Source organism: Anomaloglossus baeobatrachus, chromosome 4, assembly GCF_048569485.1.
Source record: "Anomaloglossus baeobatrachus isolate aAnoBae1 chromosome 4, aAnoBae1.hap1, whole genome shotgun sequence".
In the NCBI taxonomy this organism is placed as follows: Eukaryota; Metazoa; Chordata; class Amphibia; order Anura; family Aromobatidae; genus Anomaloglossus; species Anomaloglossus baeobatrachus.
Window position 1 is genome coordinate 443,899,081 of NC_134356.1, and position 16,744 is coordinate 443,915,824.

General features: G+C 42.1%; 1 protein-coding gene across 10 annotated transcripts in view; it reads left to right on the top strand.

Moving 5' to 3' along the window:
* NEO1 (neogenin 1) overlaps positions 1-16,744 on the top strand; it is a 269,675-nt gene that overhangs the window by 242,699 nt on the left and 10,232 nt on the right. For 4 of the 10 annotated variants that reach the window (XM_075345541.1, XM_075345543.1, XM_075345544.1 and 1 more), the window contains exons 21-28: positions 176-205; positions 1,310-1,378; positions 1,465-1,609; positions 1,782-2,020; positions 5,488-5,580; positions 6,045-6,146; positions 12,568-12,825; positions 12,905-13,035. In XM_075345541.1, coding sequence (XP_075201656.1) covers positions 176-205; positions 1,310-1,378; positions 1,465-1,609; positions 1,782-2,020; positions 5,488-5,580; positions 6,045-6,146; positions 12,568-12,825; positions 12,905-13,035 — 1,067 coding nt within the window. The remainder of the gene's footprint in view (positions 1-175; positions 206-1,309; positions 1,379-1,464; positions 1,610-1,781; positions 2,021-5,487; positions 5,581-6,044; positions 6,147-12,567; positions 12,826-12,904; positions 13,036-16,744) is intronic. The other 6 variants (XM_075345542.1, XM_075345545.1, XM_075345546.1 and 3 more) reach the window with 2 other exon arrangements.

Consider the following 16,744-nt stretch of genomic DNA (forward strand, 5'->3'; position numbering starts at 1 on the left):
ATGTTTCGCTATCAGTCTTTCATTTATTTTAAAGGGGATCCATTCCATATAATGTAAAGATTAATATCAGATTTTTAGACATTGTCATATGAGATTATTTATGCATCGTGCTTTGAAATGTTTAAACTCTTACTGACCATTCACCCTTGTTTTTATTAATGCCTTCCTATGGCAGAATCAACACCTTACATGCCTAATAATCAAGGTAATAACTTAAGTTATGGTTGAACATCTTCCTGAAGTTCAGTTGCATAGAGGTTTCGTTGTTAGAATTATATATGTTTGTGTGTGTATAAAGTGATTAGCATAAATGAGTACACCCATTTTTGAAAAGTAAGATATTATTCAATATCTCACTGAACGCTAGAACAATTGACAAAATTTTGACAAGACTGAATGGAAAATGTATTACTCCTGAACGTAAAAATAAGGTAAATAATCTAATTTCATTACAAAATATTCTGTTTTACTTTAATTAGTTGATGCAAAAAATGAATACGCCCCCCATCAAATACTACTATATCTAGTATTTTGTATGACCGCCATGATTTTTAAGAATAGCACCAAGTTTTCTGGGCATGGAATGAACAAGATGGCGACATCCATCTTTTTCCATTCTTCAAAGACAACCTGTTTTAGATGCTGGATGGAGACTGATGCTCAAGTTCTCTTCAATATTCCCCATAGGTGTTTGTTTGGGTTCAGATCAGGAGACAAACTTGGCCACTAAATCACTGTCACCCTGTTGTTTTTCAGAAATGCAACAGATGTGTGCTTTGGATCATTGTCATGTTGGAAAAATGTACAGTACATCTGTGAGTTTGAGACCATAAAGAAATGTAGCTCTAGACACCAGCAGCACTAATACAGCCTCATATCAGGACGCGGTCACCACCATGTTTTACTGTAGGCACTTTGCATTTTGCAAAATGCATTTACTAGTTTTTGATGTGGGCAGTAGTCATTTTTGCATCAACTATCTTGAGTCAAATGGACATTTTGTAATGTTATGTTATTTACCTTACCTTCATGTTATGGGTTAATAAATGTTCTATTAAACTCGGACTTTTAGAAATTGTTCTTGTATTTAGTATAATATTAAAAATCTTATTTTTCATAGGGGTGTACTCATTTATGTTCAGCACTGCATAGATCATTTGAATAACGCTCTTGACTTTCCTTGCACACCTGTCACTTTTTTGCTTTCAAGTGCCGGAGATAAATATAACTTTTTATAGTTTAGCAATATCTGAACGTGTGCCTCGTTTTTCTCCTTTTAAGTCTCATTTCATAGTGGTATTTCTTTCAGCATCAGGTTTACCCGGAAAAGGAAGCCGTACTCCGGAATTGGGAGCAAATGGCGGACCCCCACCTGGAGGTAATAGTTTATCTGACTTTTCTTAGTCTGAACAGAAATCTTGGTGTGAGAATTCTCTGGAAATAACTCTAAATAAACATTTGCAGGCAGTAATAGTCCACATGGGAGTCCCACCTCCTTGGATCAGAACACGCTGCTCACAATTATTGTATCTCTAGGAGTTATAATGGTCTTAGTGGCCGTGGTCATCGCAGCAATATGTTCCCGTCGCTCCAGCTCCCATCATAAAAAGTGAGTTGTAAAGCTACTTTGTGGTTTCTTTGGACTGGAGTAATTTCTTAATCTCCCATGTGAATTATATATTTTTGATATCTCAGAAAGGAGCTACATATATTTGTTAAAGAAATTGACTTTTCAGCAAATGTAACCCCTTATCTCTGTTTATACTGATTTTGATTATAAGGAAAAGGGCTGCATGTAAATCTGTGAATGGATCTCACAAATACAAGGGTAACTCAAAGGATGTAAAGCCGCCTGACCTCTGGATTCACCATGAGAGATTGGAGCTGAAACCAGTGGATAAATCTCCAGAGACGAATGCAATGCTAACAGATAACACCTTGCCTCGATCACCGCAGGACCTCACCCCTGGAGACAGCACCACAGAAGGCAGCATCCACCAGCACAGCAATTCATACAGAGGTGATGAGAAACGTGGAGCACATTGGGGCATATGTATCAAGCTGAGAGCGACAGAATTTTCTCAGAATTTGAGCCAGAAAAAGCTTTCATGACTTGCAATATGTATTAGACACTTTCTACAACATATCTGACAAAGGGGCATGGTTTAGCTGAAAAAGGCATAACTGGTCCAAAAAGGAGCATAGCCTAATGTGCAATACAATGCACGAAGAAGTGCGCCAGAATTATGACTCCTATTTCTGGGACAAAGTAAGACAACTAAAAAGTGATGTGAAGTTACACTAGAGTCTCAAAATTACACAGATTTATCGAATAACATGAACTACTTTTATAAATCTGGCATTAGTTTAAGACTGTCTAGTTTGTAGTATTGTCTAAGGCAGGGCTGGGCAAAGTGCTGCCCACAGGCCACATCTGGCCCCCAGCTGATCCAGAAACATCAGAAAGGGCTCTTTTCCACTTGCGTACCACTTTCGATGTGAGAGCATCGGAAGTGAAATGCTAATGACCCTCTGCTGCGTGCGTCTGCCAAGGGTCATGCGACTGTGATGCGATCTTGGGATTGTATCACAGCTACGGGGAAGATGGAGGGAGCACTTTCTCCCATCTCCGCCGCTGTCTGTCTCTGTGTATATCGCACTGCGGTCGCATAACATGCGAGTTCAGTGCAATATTTCACACGCTCCCATAGGCTTGTATGGGGGTGTGTGAGCTGCGACTCACTGCCAAACGCAACATGCTGTGATTGCACCGAGAGCACAATTCGTCACGAGAAATAAAAGGCAAGAGGACACTGCCACATAGTTTTGCACTGGTGCGAGTGCAATCCGATGTTTTATTAGATCTCACTCGCACAGAGGAAAAGAACCCAAAGGCTGAAATAAGTGGCCCTCGGGCCGCACCATACTCTCTACAGCCCGCCTCTCAATGTCACCACTATTTGCATTCTCAGGATACAGACCGCAGTGAACACATTGGTGTAGGAGGGGCCGCTGGCTCCATCTTACACCAATTTGCGGGAGCCACAGCAATCATGATGACATCATATCATCGTGTGTGCTGTGTGGAGGACTGGTTCATCAGAGGCCAGAGCAGAGCAACACTGGAATGGGAGCTAGATGGGAATGTGGTGGTTTATTTTTTTTTTCTTTTCGTGTATGGGATCTTTGCATATATGTAGGAGGCTATGTGGGGGCTCAAAATCAATATAGGATATTTTGTGCGCTCACAATACAGTGCCTACAAGTAGTCTTCAACCCCCTGCAGATTTAGCAGGTTTGATAAGATGCAAATAAGTTAGAGCCTGCAAACTTCAAACAAGAGCAGGATTTATTAACAGATGCATGAATCTTACAAACCAACAAGTTATGTTGCTCAGTTAAATTTTAATACATTTTCAACATAAAAGTGTGGGTCAATTATTATTCAACCCCTAGGTTTAATATTTTGTGGAATAATCCTTGTTTGCAATTACAGCTAATAATCGTCTTTTATAAGACCTGATCAGGCTGGCACAGGTCTCTGGAGTTATCTTGGCCCACTCCTCCATGCAGATCTTCTCCAAGTTATCTAGGTCCTTTGGGTGTCTCATGTGGACTTTAATCTTGAGCTCCTTCCACAAGTTTTCAATTGGGTTAAGGTCTGGAGACTGACTAGGCCACTGCAACACCTTGATTTTTTCTCTCTTGAACCAGGCCTTGGTTTTTTTGGCTGTGTGCTTTGGGTCGTTGTCTTGTTGGAAGATGAAATGACGACCCATCTTAAGATCCTTGATGGAGAAGCAGAGGTTCTTGGCCAAAATCTCCAGGTAGGCCGTGCTATCCATCTTCCCATGGATGCGGACCAGATGGCCAGGCCCCTTGGCTGAGAAACAGCCCCACAGCATGATGCTGCCACCACCATGCTTGACTGTAGGGATGGTATTCTTGGGGTCGTATGCAGTGCCATCCAGTCTCCAAACGTCACGTGTGTGGTTGGCACCAAAGATCTCGATCTTGGTCTCATCAGACCAGAGAACCTTGAACCAGTCTGTCTCAGAGTCCTCCGAGTGATCATGAGCAAACTGTAGACGAGCCTTGACATGACGCTTTGAAAGTAAAGGTACCTTACGGGCTCGTCTGGAACGGAGACCATTGCGGTGGAGTACGTTACTTATGGTATTGACTGAAACCAATGTCCCCACTGCCATGAGATCTTCCCGGAGCTCCTTCCTTGTTGTCCTTGGGTTAGCCTTGACTCTTCGGACAAGCCTGGCCTCGGCACGGGTGGAAACTTTCAAAGGCTGTCCAGGCCGTGGAAGGCTAAAGGAGTTCCATAAGCCTTCCACTTCCGGATGATACTCCCAACAGTGGAGACAGGTAGGCCCAACTCCTTGGAAAGGGTTTTGTACCCCTTGCCAGCCTTGTGACCCTCCACGATCTTGTCTCTGATGGCCTTGAAATGCTCCTTTTGTCTTTCCCATGTTGACCAAGTATGAGTGCTGTTCACAAGTTTGGGGAGGGTCTTAATTAGTCTGGAAAAGGCTGGAAAAAGAGATAATTAATCCAATCATGTGAAGCTCATTGTTCTTTGTGCCTGAAATACTTCTTAATACTTTAGGGGAACCAAACAGAATTCTGGTGGTTTGAGGGGTTGAATACTAAATGACCCTCTGAATAAACTTTTCACAATTTAAAAAAAAATAACATTTTTGCTGCAGTGCATTTCACACTTCCAGGCTGATCTACAGTCCAAATGTCACAATGCTAAGTTAATTCCGAATGTGTAAACCTGCTAAATCTGCAGGGGGTTGAATACTACTTGTAGGCACTGTATATAATATATAGGAGGTTATGTGGGGATTCCAATGTATTAGGAGACTAAGTAGGGTTCATAATGTATATAGCAGGCTATGTGAGGGCTCATGAAATTTATAGGGGGCTATGTGGGGCTTATTCTGTATTTAGGGTCTGTATGGGGCTCAAAATGTATATAGAAGGCTATGCGGGTGCTCAAACTGTATATACAAAGGCTATGTGGGGTCTCACATTGCATTTATAGGGGCTTTGTGGGATGGCTCACATTGTATGTAGGTGAGCGATGTAGGGCCTCCTACTGTATATAAGTGGTTATGTGTGAACTCATCCTGCATGTCAGGGGCTATGTGGGGACTCATGCTGTATGTAGGGAGCTATGTGGAGGCACATGCTGTACATAAGGGACTGTGTGAAGGCTCATACTGTATGTAAGGGGTATAGTGATATAATTAATATAAAAAAAATACTATGTTAATATTGAGACGTAATTTCAGCCTATTGGTTTGGCCCTGCAATCCAGTCACGGTCTCTCATGTGGCCCCTTGGTAAAATTAATTGTCCACCTCTGGTCTAAGGATTAGACTGTTTTAATATATGTGTTTTCTTACCCACTATGATGAAAATGGTGAGCTACATGGATGTATAATTTTGTGTGCCAATTTTTCTTTCTAGGCCTGGAATCTGAGGATTCTGTGTCCTCACTTGCTGGACGACGAGGCATGAGACCTAAAATAATGATGCCGTTTGACTCGCAACCTCCACAACGTGAGTACTTCACTTACTATCAGGACACACTGTGCTGCCTGCCACAGTCAGCTGTTGGGTTTCTGCTTGTAAACGGCAGCTGGCTAACATCAGGCTAATTTCCAGGTCTAGAATTGAAGGTCCAATATGCAGTTTTGCTCTTCGTTAAGCAGTTGATAAAGAAGGTCCGACTCATAGTGGTGTGATTTATTGTGTACTGATGTCGGATGGGCTCCGTCATAATCATTCTTCCATATCCTTTTACTGACACATAGGCCGTCTGCAAATCCTACCATATGGTCGTCTCCATCTATGGCTCCACATGTTCTTACTACAGTTACTGTTTACCACATATTTCTTTGATACCATACTTTTGTGTGACTCATCGATTTTTAACCATCACTTCCTATTGTCTTGGTTGTAATATTCCCATCCCCCTACATCGGTGCATTACGCAATCATTCACCATTCTGTCTCTGTTTCAGCGGTTGTCAGTGCCCATCCCATTCATTCCATCGATAATTCTCATTTCCGTTCTGTACCTGGGTTCATGCTGCACGTGCTGAGTGGTACTCCTCAGGCTACAGGTGAGAGAAAAAAAAATATTCAATTTAGTAGAGGATCCCATTTTGTGGATTCCGCATATGGCGTTTGGAGGTGTCAGCTGTATTTTGCCACTAATCTGAGATAAACTTATTATAGAGACAGAGAGAGACCCTGATTCCAGCAATGTTATTTTACAGGCTGCTTACTGTAGTTTTGATAAATTCACTGTTTTAAATTGGCAGGAGATGATCACTAGAGAACTAGTAAACCTACTGTCATATAGTCCTCCATGTTCATGAGGTCTTTATAACCCCGCTCCCACCACTGATTGGCAGCTTTTTGCTTATGCACACACTGCAACCAATCACTGTTGTGGGCGGGGTTATACAGAGCTGAGCATTCAGAGAACTGGTGGAGCTGTAGCAGAGTAAACAGTGATGCTATCAAAATTGCAGCAAGTAGCCCAGTATGCGATACTTTGCTGGAATCGGGGTCTCTGTCTCTACTTTATGCTGATCCCAGATGTTGTAGCAAAAACCTGGTGACAGATTCCCTTTAAGGGCTAATAAATTGGTCAAAAGTTTAAATAAAAACTAAAGAATTTTGTACATTTTTAATTTTGTAGGTTGCTTTGTTGTAGAAAATTCTACCATACTTTCCACAAGATTGTAATTCCTGTCTCTTTTTCTACGTTGGACACAAATATTAGTAGGACCAATGATACTGGAAGCAAGATGGCTATTTATTACCACTGTAACAATTGTGAAACTGCTAAGTGTTGTGCTTGGAGCACTGACGTGCTCCCTTCTCAGCAGTGACTGATTGCTGGCGTATATACATGGTGCGGATATAAACCATTAGTGAGAAGAACAGATAGTAGTTTACACAGATGCATAAACACATAGTTCTCTCAAACAGAATATCACACATACAGTCTATGAAAGCGTTTTCATACATACATGCTCAGAGTTGCACTTATACACACATGCGAAGAGGTCTGCCTTTACAGGTGCTAACACCAATGATGTTGAACGTTGTTGCACAATGCGTAGATACAAGCTCCAATTAATACGATTACCTATACATTCCTACATGTACAAAATTATAATTACCCTCAGAGAAATGTATTCATATCTACATCCTATAGGTACTACCTGCCTGGTGTATAAGTCCAGGCTTCAGCAGCTTCCTGCGGTCGGCTCTCCACATTCTTCTTTCTAAGGCTGTGTGCACACTTTGCATCTTCATCACGTTTTTTTAATGCGTTTATTTGAGTGCTGTTTTGTCACAAAACTGAAAGCAAATCCTGATGCCAGCAGTCAATGACTATCCTGAATGTAGTGCACAGTCACGTTGCGTATTTTCTCCTTGCAGATTTGTTGCAGAAAATAATCTGGGCATGTCAGTTCTTTCAGCGTATTTACCTGTGTTTTTCACCCATTTAATTAAATTGAAAAATGCATTTAAAACACAGCAAAAACATTTTTCATGCAAAGTGATGGAGTATTGCAGAAATTTCTGCAACCAAATACTTCAAGTGTGCACATACCTTTAAAGCTCTTACTAACAAACAGTTGATGGAAGAGCCCCAACACTATTGACCACTCAGCTGCCTTCAGCTCTGTATTCTGGATTCCTGGCTCTGCTGTGTAGAGCAGTGCGGCCTCCGATCTGCTAATCCAGTAGCTCCCCCTCCATCATTGATGGTACAGGTTCCCAGATACTGCAATGTGGCCATGATGTATATCTCCTGTGTTCCTGTACAAGCCCCTGCACCAATAACCCAAGCTGCAGAGCAAATAGCAACATACCCTAAAGTCACAGACACTGAACAGAAATGTTTGGGCCTCTGTACAGAAATCTTGTCCTAATTACCAGCTGCTGTTGCCCGCCATTGTCCGCTCTGTACTAGTCTTGGCCATTACTGCTCCCGGTAGTGCCGCTGACAGACCCACATTGGAAAGGGAGGAGCATTGCACATCTCGCGCTTCTTGCCTGTGCATCCTGTGCCTCCCACCCCACTTGCAAAAGGTGCTATTTTCATTTTAAATCCCGGAGGAGGTTGTACTAAAAAAGTGTGTGCCATTTTAACAGCATCTACTGCCACCCTAGACACCGGGTTTCCTGTACTTAGGACTAATCCAGCCGTGATGGCAGCAGCATGTTTGCTTAGCATTTAAGGCTATACAGCTTCAGTTTTGGCATGTTTGTTATCATTACGAACACATTATCTGCAGTAAATGGAGTCCGATTCCATCTTCATTTTCTCTGCTCTCCACCTGTGGCTGTTCAGATAAAGTAACAAAAATCTCCTTTTAGAATCTTATAACCTAGGCATGTGTTGGGATATTCAGAATACCATTTCCACACAAATCTACTTAAAAGGAATCTTTCAGCAGGTTTTTGCTATGTAATCTGACAGCAGCATAATGTAGGTAGAGAGACTCTGATTTCAATGCTGTATCAATTTGTTTACTGGGTGCAGCAGTTGATACAATTGCTTTTCTCTGCTCCAGATTTACCAGTTCTCTAAATGCTGAGCCCTTTATAACCCCACCCCACCACAAATTGGCAGCTTTCTTTATATTATTTATTGACCGAAACTGCTAAATAGTGGTAGGGGCAGTATTGAATTGGGAGGAACAGGGCAGCTTGTGCTAAGTGATGATTTCTTGCTGCTAAAACACTGATTGTATTGAAACAACAAAATAGCCCAGTGAGTGACACATCGCTGGAATCAGGTTCTCTGTCCTGCAGACAGAGTGCCTTATCTGTGGGGACACCTTGTTTCCTGATCAGTCTTGTGTTTACTGCAGTAATGTGCTGTCATATAACTACCAGCAAACTAAGTACAAAAATCACTATGTGAGAACACTATTCTCTAGCAAAACATTTTCCCTGTTAGATTGTATCCTTTCCTCCAGTGACATACAGTGGGGAAAAAAGGTATTTAGTCAGCCACCAATTGTGCAAGTTCTCCCACTTAAAATGATGAGAGAGGCCTGTAATTGACATCATAGCTAGACCACAACTATGAGAGACAAAATGAGAAAACACATCCAGAAAATCATCTTGTCTGGTTTAGCAAGCTTATTTCTGCAAATTATGGTGGAAAATAAGTATTTAGTCATCTAAAAACATGCAAGATTTATGGCTCACAGACCTGTAACTTCTTCTTTAAGAGGCTCCTCTGTCCTCCACTCATTACCTGTAATAATGGCACCTGTTTGAACTTATCAGTATAAAAGACACCTGTCCACAACCACAAACGGTCACAATCCAAACTCCACTATGTGAAGACCAAAGCACTGTCGAAGGACACCAGGAACAAAATTGTAGCCCTGCACCAGGCTGGGAAGACTGAATCTGCAATAGGCAAGCAGGAGATCTCATCCCTTGGGGTCAAAATGATCACAAGAATGGTGAGCAAAAATTCCAGAACCACATGGGGGTACCTAGTGAATGACCTGCATAGATCTGGGAACACCGTAACCAAGGCTACCATCAGTAACACACTACGCCACCACGGACTTAGATCCTGCAGTGCCAGACGTGATCCCCTGCTTAAGCCAGTACATGTCTGGGCCCGTCTGAAGTTTGCTAGAGAGCATTTGGATTATCCAGAAGAGTATTGGGAGAATGTCATATGCTCTGATGAAACCAAACACGACTAGTTGTGTTTCTACCAAACAGTTCTACTTTGGAAGAGACAGATTACGGAGTTGCATCCAAAGAACACCATACCTACTGTGAAGCATGGGGGTGGCAACATCATGCTTTGGGACTGTTTCTCTGCAAAGGGACTAGGACGACTGATCCGTGTACATGAAAGAATGAATGGTGCCTTGTATCGCGAGATTTTGAGTGAAAACCTCCTTCCATCAGCAAGGGTATTGAAGATGAAATGTGGCTGGGTCTTTCAGCATGATAATGATCCCAAGCACACCGCCAGGGCAATAAAGGAGTGGCTTCGTAAGAAGCATGTGAAGGTCCTGGAGTGACCTAGCCAGTCTCCAAATCTCAACCCCATACAAAACCTTTGGAGGGAGTTGAAAGTCTGTGTTGCCCAACGACAGGCCCAAAACATCACTGTTCTAGAGGAGATCAGCATGGAGGAATGGGCCAACATACCACCAACAGTGTGCGCCAACCTTATGTAGACTTACAGAAAATGTTTAACCTCTGTCATTGCCAACATTTATTTTACACCATAATTTGCAAAAAAAAATCTTGACAAATCAGACAAGGTGATTTTTTTTTTTTGGATTTGTTTTCTCATTTTGTCTCTCATAGTTGTGGTCTACCTATGATGCCAATTACAGGCCTCTCCTCTTCTTTATTTTTTTTTTTTATTTATTTTTTTTTTAGTGGTAGAACTTGCACAATTGGTGGCTGACTAAATACTTTTTTTTACCCATTGTAGGTAGTGTAGTATGGGCCTCAGGACACCTTTTTTTTTACCCAGATTCCCCCAAAACCATTAACTTGTTTTGTTTCCCCGCCAATCAAACATTGAACCCAGTCTTCCTTGCAACCACCAGCTTGTTACTTTTCCTCCCTTTAATGGAAAAACCAAAAATATATATAAATAAGTCAGAAAATATTTCCACTATACAAGTAACAAATACTACCATACTGTTACTGGACAAAAATCCAGTGTATTAACAGAGAAATTACCAATAATGCCTCTATATACGGAACAAATAACACTGCGAAATCATGGCCACTGCCATTACCACCACATAATGACTGAATACCGCCATACTCACAGGTAACGCCCCCTCTGATTGGAGATATTCATTTAAATGGCGCCCAAACCACCCTAAAGACTTTTTCTATCCATGTCTTGTTTCTGCACATGTAATACACAGACATAATTGAATAATCACTTTCCAGCACCCTCACCATTTTTCCTAACCTCTATACAAATGTATAATGCACCAGACAGTAAAAATCCCACCCCCAATTGTCATACAAAGTTTGTATCCCACTGTTGTGTCCTCCTTTGCAGTAGTTGTGCCCACTCCACTTTGCTCTGCACATTAGTAATGCCCTTTTGTGTCCCCATACATTAATAGTGCCCCCTTTGTGGCCTTATATAGTAAAAGTATCCACTTTGTGTCTCTGCAGGATAATAATGTCAAATTTGTACCCCCATACAATATTCATGTCTGACTTTGTTCCCCCATACAGTATTCTTGTCCTTTTTGTGCCTCCATACAAATATCATACTGAAGAGAAACATGGCACTCCATATATATGTAAGGGTGCACGGGTAAGATGCCACTCCTTAGTCCACAAATTAGAGGAAAACATGAAACTACAAACAATTGTGTTGAAATTACTTTGTGTATGCAGTCTAAGTAAAACGTGATGTTTCTGTCTTTAAAGGGAATCTGTCACCAGGTTTCTGCCACCTCATCTGAGCGCAGCATAACGAAAGGGCAGAGATCCAGATTCCAGCGATATGTCACTTACTGGGCTGCTTAGTGTAGTTTTGATCAAATCACTTTTTAATCAACAGTAGATTATTATTAGAGGACTACTTGTCCTGCTGCCAGGTAGTCCAGCATATTCAGGAGCTCTGTATGACTTCTAGATCTGCAGCAGAGAAAACATTGATTTTATCAAAATGACAGCAAACAACTCAGTAAGTGACAGATCGCTGGAATCAGGGTCTCTGCCCCTACATTATGCTGATTTCAGATGGGAGAGCAAAAACCTGGAGACAGATTCCCTTTAAGACCCTCATCGCAAAACACAGATTGCACCTTGGTCCAACCATAAAAGTGGAGAGTAACCGCTGAGCAGTAGTGGATCGGTGTCATCCGATGCAAACCAGGAATGATTGTGTATATAGGCCAACTCAGACATACAAAGTATCTTCAGTTTTTCAATTCAGTTGTTTGAAGTACTGTGTTTTTTTTTCTAATTTTGCATACAAAAATAATGTCCTATTTGTACTTTCATCCAACAATCTTGTCCCCTTTGTGCCTCCATACAATATTTGTCCCTGCCTTTGTTCACCCATTCCATATTTATCTCCTCCTTTGTGTCCCCATACAATAATTATCTCCTTCTGATTCCTGCCATGCTCTGATTTTTTTTTTATGTGAAAAATTAAAAACAAACTTCCATGAGGTTTCCCTTTTCTCCCTGCATCCTGTGCACTCCTGACCTTTGGTGGGCCACATACCTAAAAGCAGTCTGTGACTTACCAGAGTAAGTGGCGGATCAGAGAACCAAGGGCTCTCTGCTCCGCCACCAGTTTTAACTGTACCCATGTTCTGATTATACAGATACAGACAGTGCCTGGGAAGCCATGCGGGCCACCTTACCCTGCCACTGCTCTTCCCTTATCAGTATTTGACAAGTATACCACTTACAAAATATTATGATATAGTTTTATAAGATGTGGTGTTATATTGTTGGCGTAACCATCATGTTTTTTTGACCATTTAGAGTCTGTCCGTCATACCCCCAGCTGTGATACAGTAGTGGCTGCATCATCCTCGTCACAGACCGGTCCTGAAGACCCCGATCCCCCAGGTGGGAGTTTTCTGCCTGGTTCAATGGATGAGGATGCTGGTCCCAGTATTCCTACCGCACATATCAGACCATCTCATCCCTTGAAAAGTTTTGCGGTGCCAGCTGTTCCGGCTCCAGCCCCTGGCTCAGCCTATGAACCATTGCCCAGCTCTCCGCTTTTGGCACAGCAAGGTAAACTTAAGTGGATAACCAACTACGTTTTGTGAATTCTTCCGTGTGTTTGGTTTTATTCTTTGCTGTTTTTTTCCAGCTCCCTCTGCGCTGTCAGTGAAAACTGCGTCTCTTGGGACCCTGGGAAGAGTACGTCCTCCGCTTCCAGTTACTGTGCCCAGTGCCCCCGAACCACTAGAGACCAGCAGGATGCTCGAGGGCTCAGAATGTGTACGTAGATTTCTCCTCTCTACAGTCTTTGTAATAAAGCATATTTTCTAATATTAAACATATTTTGCAATAGATGCTGAATTTGTCAGCTAACTTTTCCCCGACACTTTGCCTGGTGTGACTTCAGCTTTGCCTGGTGTGACTTCAGCTTTGCCTGGTGTGACTTCAGCTTTGCCTGTTGTGACTTCAGCTTTGCCTGGTGTGACTTCAGCTTTGCTTGTTGTGACTTCAGCTTTGCCTGGTGTGACTTCAGCTTTGCTTGTTGTGACTTCAGCTTTGCCTGGTGTGACTTCAGCTTTGCCTGGTGTGACTTCAGCTTTGCTTGTTGTGACTTCAGCTTTGCCTGGTTTGACTTCAGCTTTGCTTGTTGGTACAGATGGTGATTTCCCCATTTAGTTGAAATAGGAGACGATATCTGAATGTAATTGTATACAAATCAAAGGCACATAATACTAAAAATAACATCTGTCAGAGGCAATTAGCCTACGCGTCTAAAACCAGAAAATACACAAGAAGTGTTAATTATTAAGAAGCATATGCAATAGATAGCAATAATAATATTCTTTGCTCATGTGATTCTCCCATCTCCTTACGCTTTCCCCTTTCCCTCTGTATAAGAACTTTCCGTCATATTAAGTTGTAACTAAAATGTTTGAACCAAATAAAAACCTGTTTGAAACAAAAACGTTCAATAGCAATAAAAATAATTTTTGGAAAAACTTGAAAGATGCTAGATTCAGTATTAATGCTAGGATTTCACTTTATTAATGCAAAAATCAAAATCTCAAACACATTCCCTTAAATGTTTATATCATTTATTTTAAAAAGAATATAAAATGTCATGTTTAAACATGTATTGACTTGTTAGTTTTTTTTTTGCTGGCGAGCAAGTGTCTGAGCCATAGGACACTGTAGCGGTGTCTGATCGCATCTTCTACACTGTGCTTGCTTCAGCTGGTGACTGGACATACCCCCTGGACTGTCCAGTTCATAGGTGTGGGGGAAACAATCACCATTTTATTGTAGTCCAGAGCAGTTTATCTGAGCTACAATTTCTCCCAGTCACTACTCAGTGTTCAGCAACAAGCAGTGATAGGAGGTTCAGTGGCTGTCAGCGGAGAATCGGGCCGGTGAGTACAGGTCGGGAGCTTGACATTGTCCTACTAATATCAGGCTACTGATCTGTTCTCACCACTGGAAGACGTCCCTGCTGCAGCCCTGCCCTGCTCTGAACGGTGAGAGCAGTCCTAAGTTGGTGACGTCTTCCAGCAGTGAGAACAGTAAGCTGACGTTAGTACAATGTAAGGTTTCGATCCACTGAGAGCACGCACAATGAGTTCAACATGGCCGGGTTGTCAACCTTTAATCACTGCCACTCTCAAGAATTCATCATTCTGCTCAGTCAGTGTAAAGACTCATTCAGACGTCTCTGCATTAAAGACAACAGAATGAGGCTTCGCTCCAACTGAGGAGAGCCACGTATCTATTCTCATCATATGTTTAAGCCCATCATCTGGGATGCAGTGCTCTGAGCCATATATCTCACAGTATCACGTGACACACAGTGAGCAGTGCAGCACAAACTAACAGAATCCGCACTTCCAGCTGTCCTTAGTTACACTGTACACATGTACCTATAACCTTGCAGGGTATGTGTATATCATATATATATATAATGTGATTTTTATTTTGTAATTATTTTTTTTTAATAATAGACTAATATACTTTACATGTTTTAAGATGACACATTTATTTTCTTTAAGCGATGCTTTTCTAATTAATATATAATTAAAGAAAGATAAGCAGAAATACAAAACCACTCTAAGAGAACCTGACTACTGATACATGCTGATCAAGAGGCAGCATGTATCCGACACTGGCTGAATGAACACCGCCCGGTATGTTTTGACTATGAAATGCCAGCATGCTGCTTTTGTCTCTGCCATAGCCTTAGCTTCTATGAAAGATTACTCCAATAACCACCTATAATTTAATTGTATCACTAATTACTATAATCCAAAGAGATGTGACCACAATACAATATTTATTCAATAAAAAGCTTTATTATTACATATTAAAGTAAAAACATAAAATTGGAAGAAAAATATTTTCATAAGTCCTGATATATGAGATCAGGGTGTAAAATGGTAGTATTTTATTCTTGATAACACTTATCCAAATTTATAAACTTCATTAGACAGGGCCACATACAATCCTTTTACAACACCAATACCATTTCAGTAATGTTTCTTTTAAGTGGCCCTGACATTTCATGTTGGATATCAGAAAGATCAAAAAAACTTATAAATGCCATGAAACGCTTGTTTTTAAGGAGTTACTGCCATGAATCATTATAATAAATGCAATTGTAGAATACATGTTTAAATTGACTAAATTGAATCATGTATATGTAAAGGGATAATAAATACAAGGTGCAAGTGCCTCTGTGTAAATACCGTATTTTTTCGGACTATAAGACGCACCTGACCATAAGACGCACCCTGGTTTTAGAGGAAGAAAATAGGAAAATAAAATTAAGCAAAAAAATGTGGTCATGACACACTTATGGGGCGAGGATCTGCTGCTGACACGGTTATGGGGTAATGTCCTGCTCATATACTCCCCAGCCTGCTCATATACTCCCCAGCCTGCTCATATACTCCCCAGCCTGCTCATATACTCCCCAGCCTGCTATATACCCTCATCCTCCTCATATACTCCCCAGCCTGCTATATACTCCCCATGCTACTCATAATATACCCCTATCCTGCTATATGCCCTCATCCATGCTACTCATAATATACCCCTATCCTGCTATATGCCCTCATCCTGCTCATATACTCCCCATGCTGCTCATATACTCCCCAGCCTGCTATATACCCTCATCCTGCTCAAAAACTCCCCATGCTGTTCATAATATACCCCTATCCTGCTATATGCTCTCATCCTGGTGTATGGCCGCATCCTGTGGCACATAAAAAAAAATAAACGTTCATACTCCCCTCACCTCACTCCCTGCAGCACCGCTCCTCTTACCGTCTGTCAGCGGCAGCGCTGCTAAATGCAGCCGTCCCCCTGCAGCATCGCGATGTCCTCCGGTGGTCTGTGACGGCGGCTGCGTGTGGACACGTGCGCACAGCGATGACTTCATCGCTGTGCGCGCCGCTAGTCACGCAAGTCAGCTGACCGGACAGACTGGAGGAGGAGCGATGCTGCAGGAGAACGGTGAGTAATGTGTACTGATTCACTGCCCCCCGCACTGATGATGATGCGCGGGGGGCAGTGAATACAGCCGCACATGATCACTCCAGGCTGCAGTTGCCAGGGGTGATCATGCGGGCCGATTTGTTTATCCCTGCCCATCCTCCTGCCCACCTGTCAGCGCCGACTTCACCGCTTAGAGATGAGAGGGAGGATGGGCATGCATATTAAATGAGCGGGCCCACGTGGTCATGGCAGGCTGCTACAGCCTGCTCGTGCCCCCGATGATCCGCTCCACCGCAGCACCCTCATTCCCCGCAGCCACAGTCAGACCATAAGACTCACCGCACCCCCCACTTTCCCCCAACATTTGGGGGGAAAAAAGTGCGTCTTATGGTCCGAAAAATACGGTACATTACTATCAATTGATATAGAATTATTGCATTATTATATTATTGCACCATTGGTTATTGTAATAAATACACATAGAAATTTGATGTTAAATTTA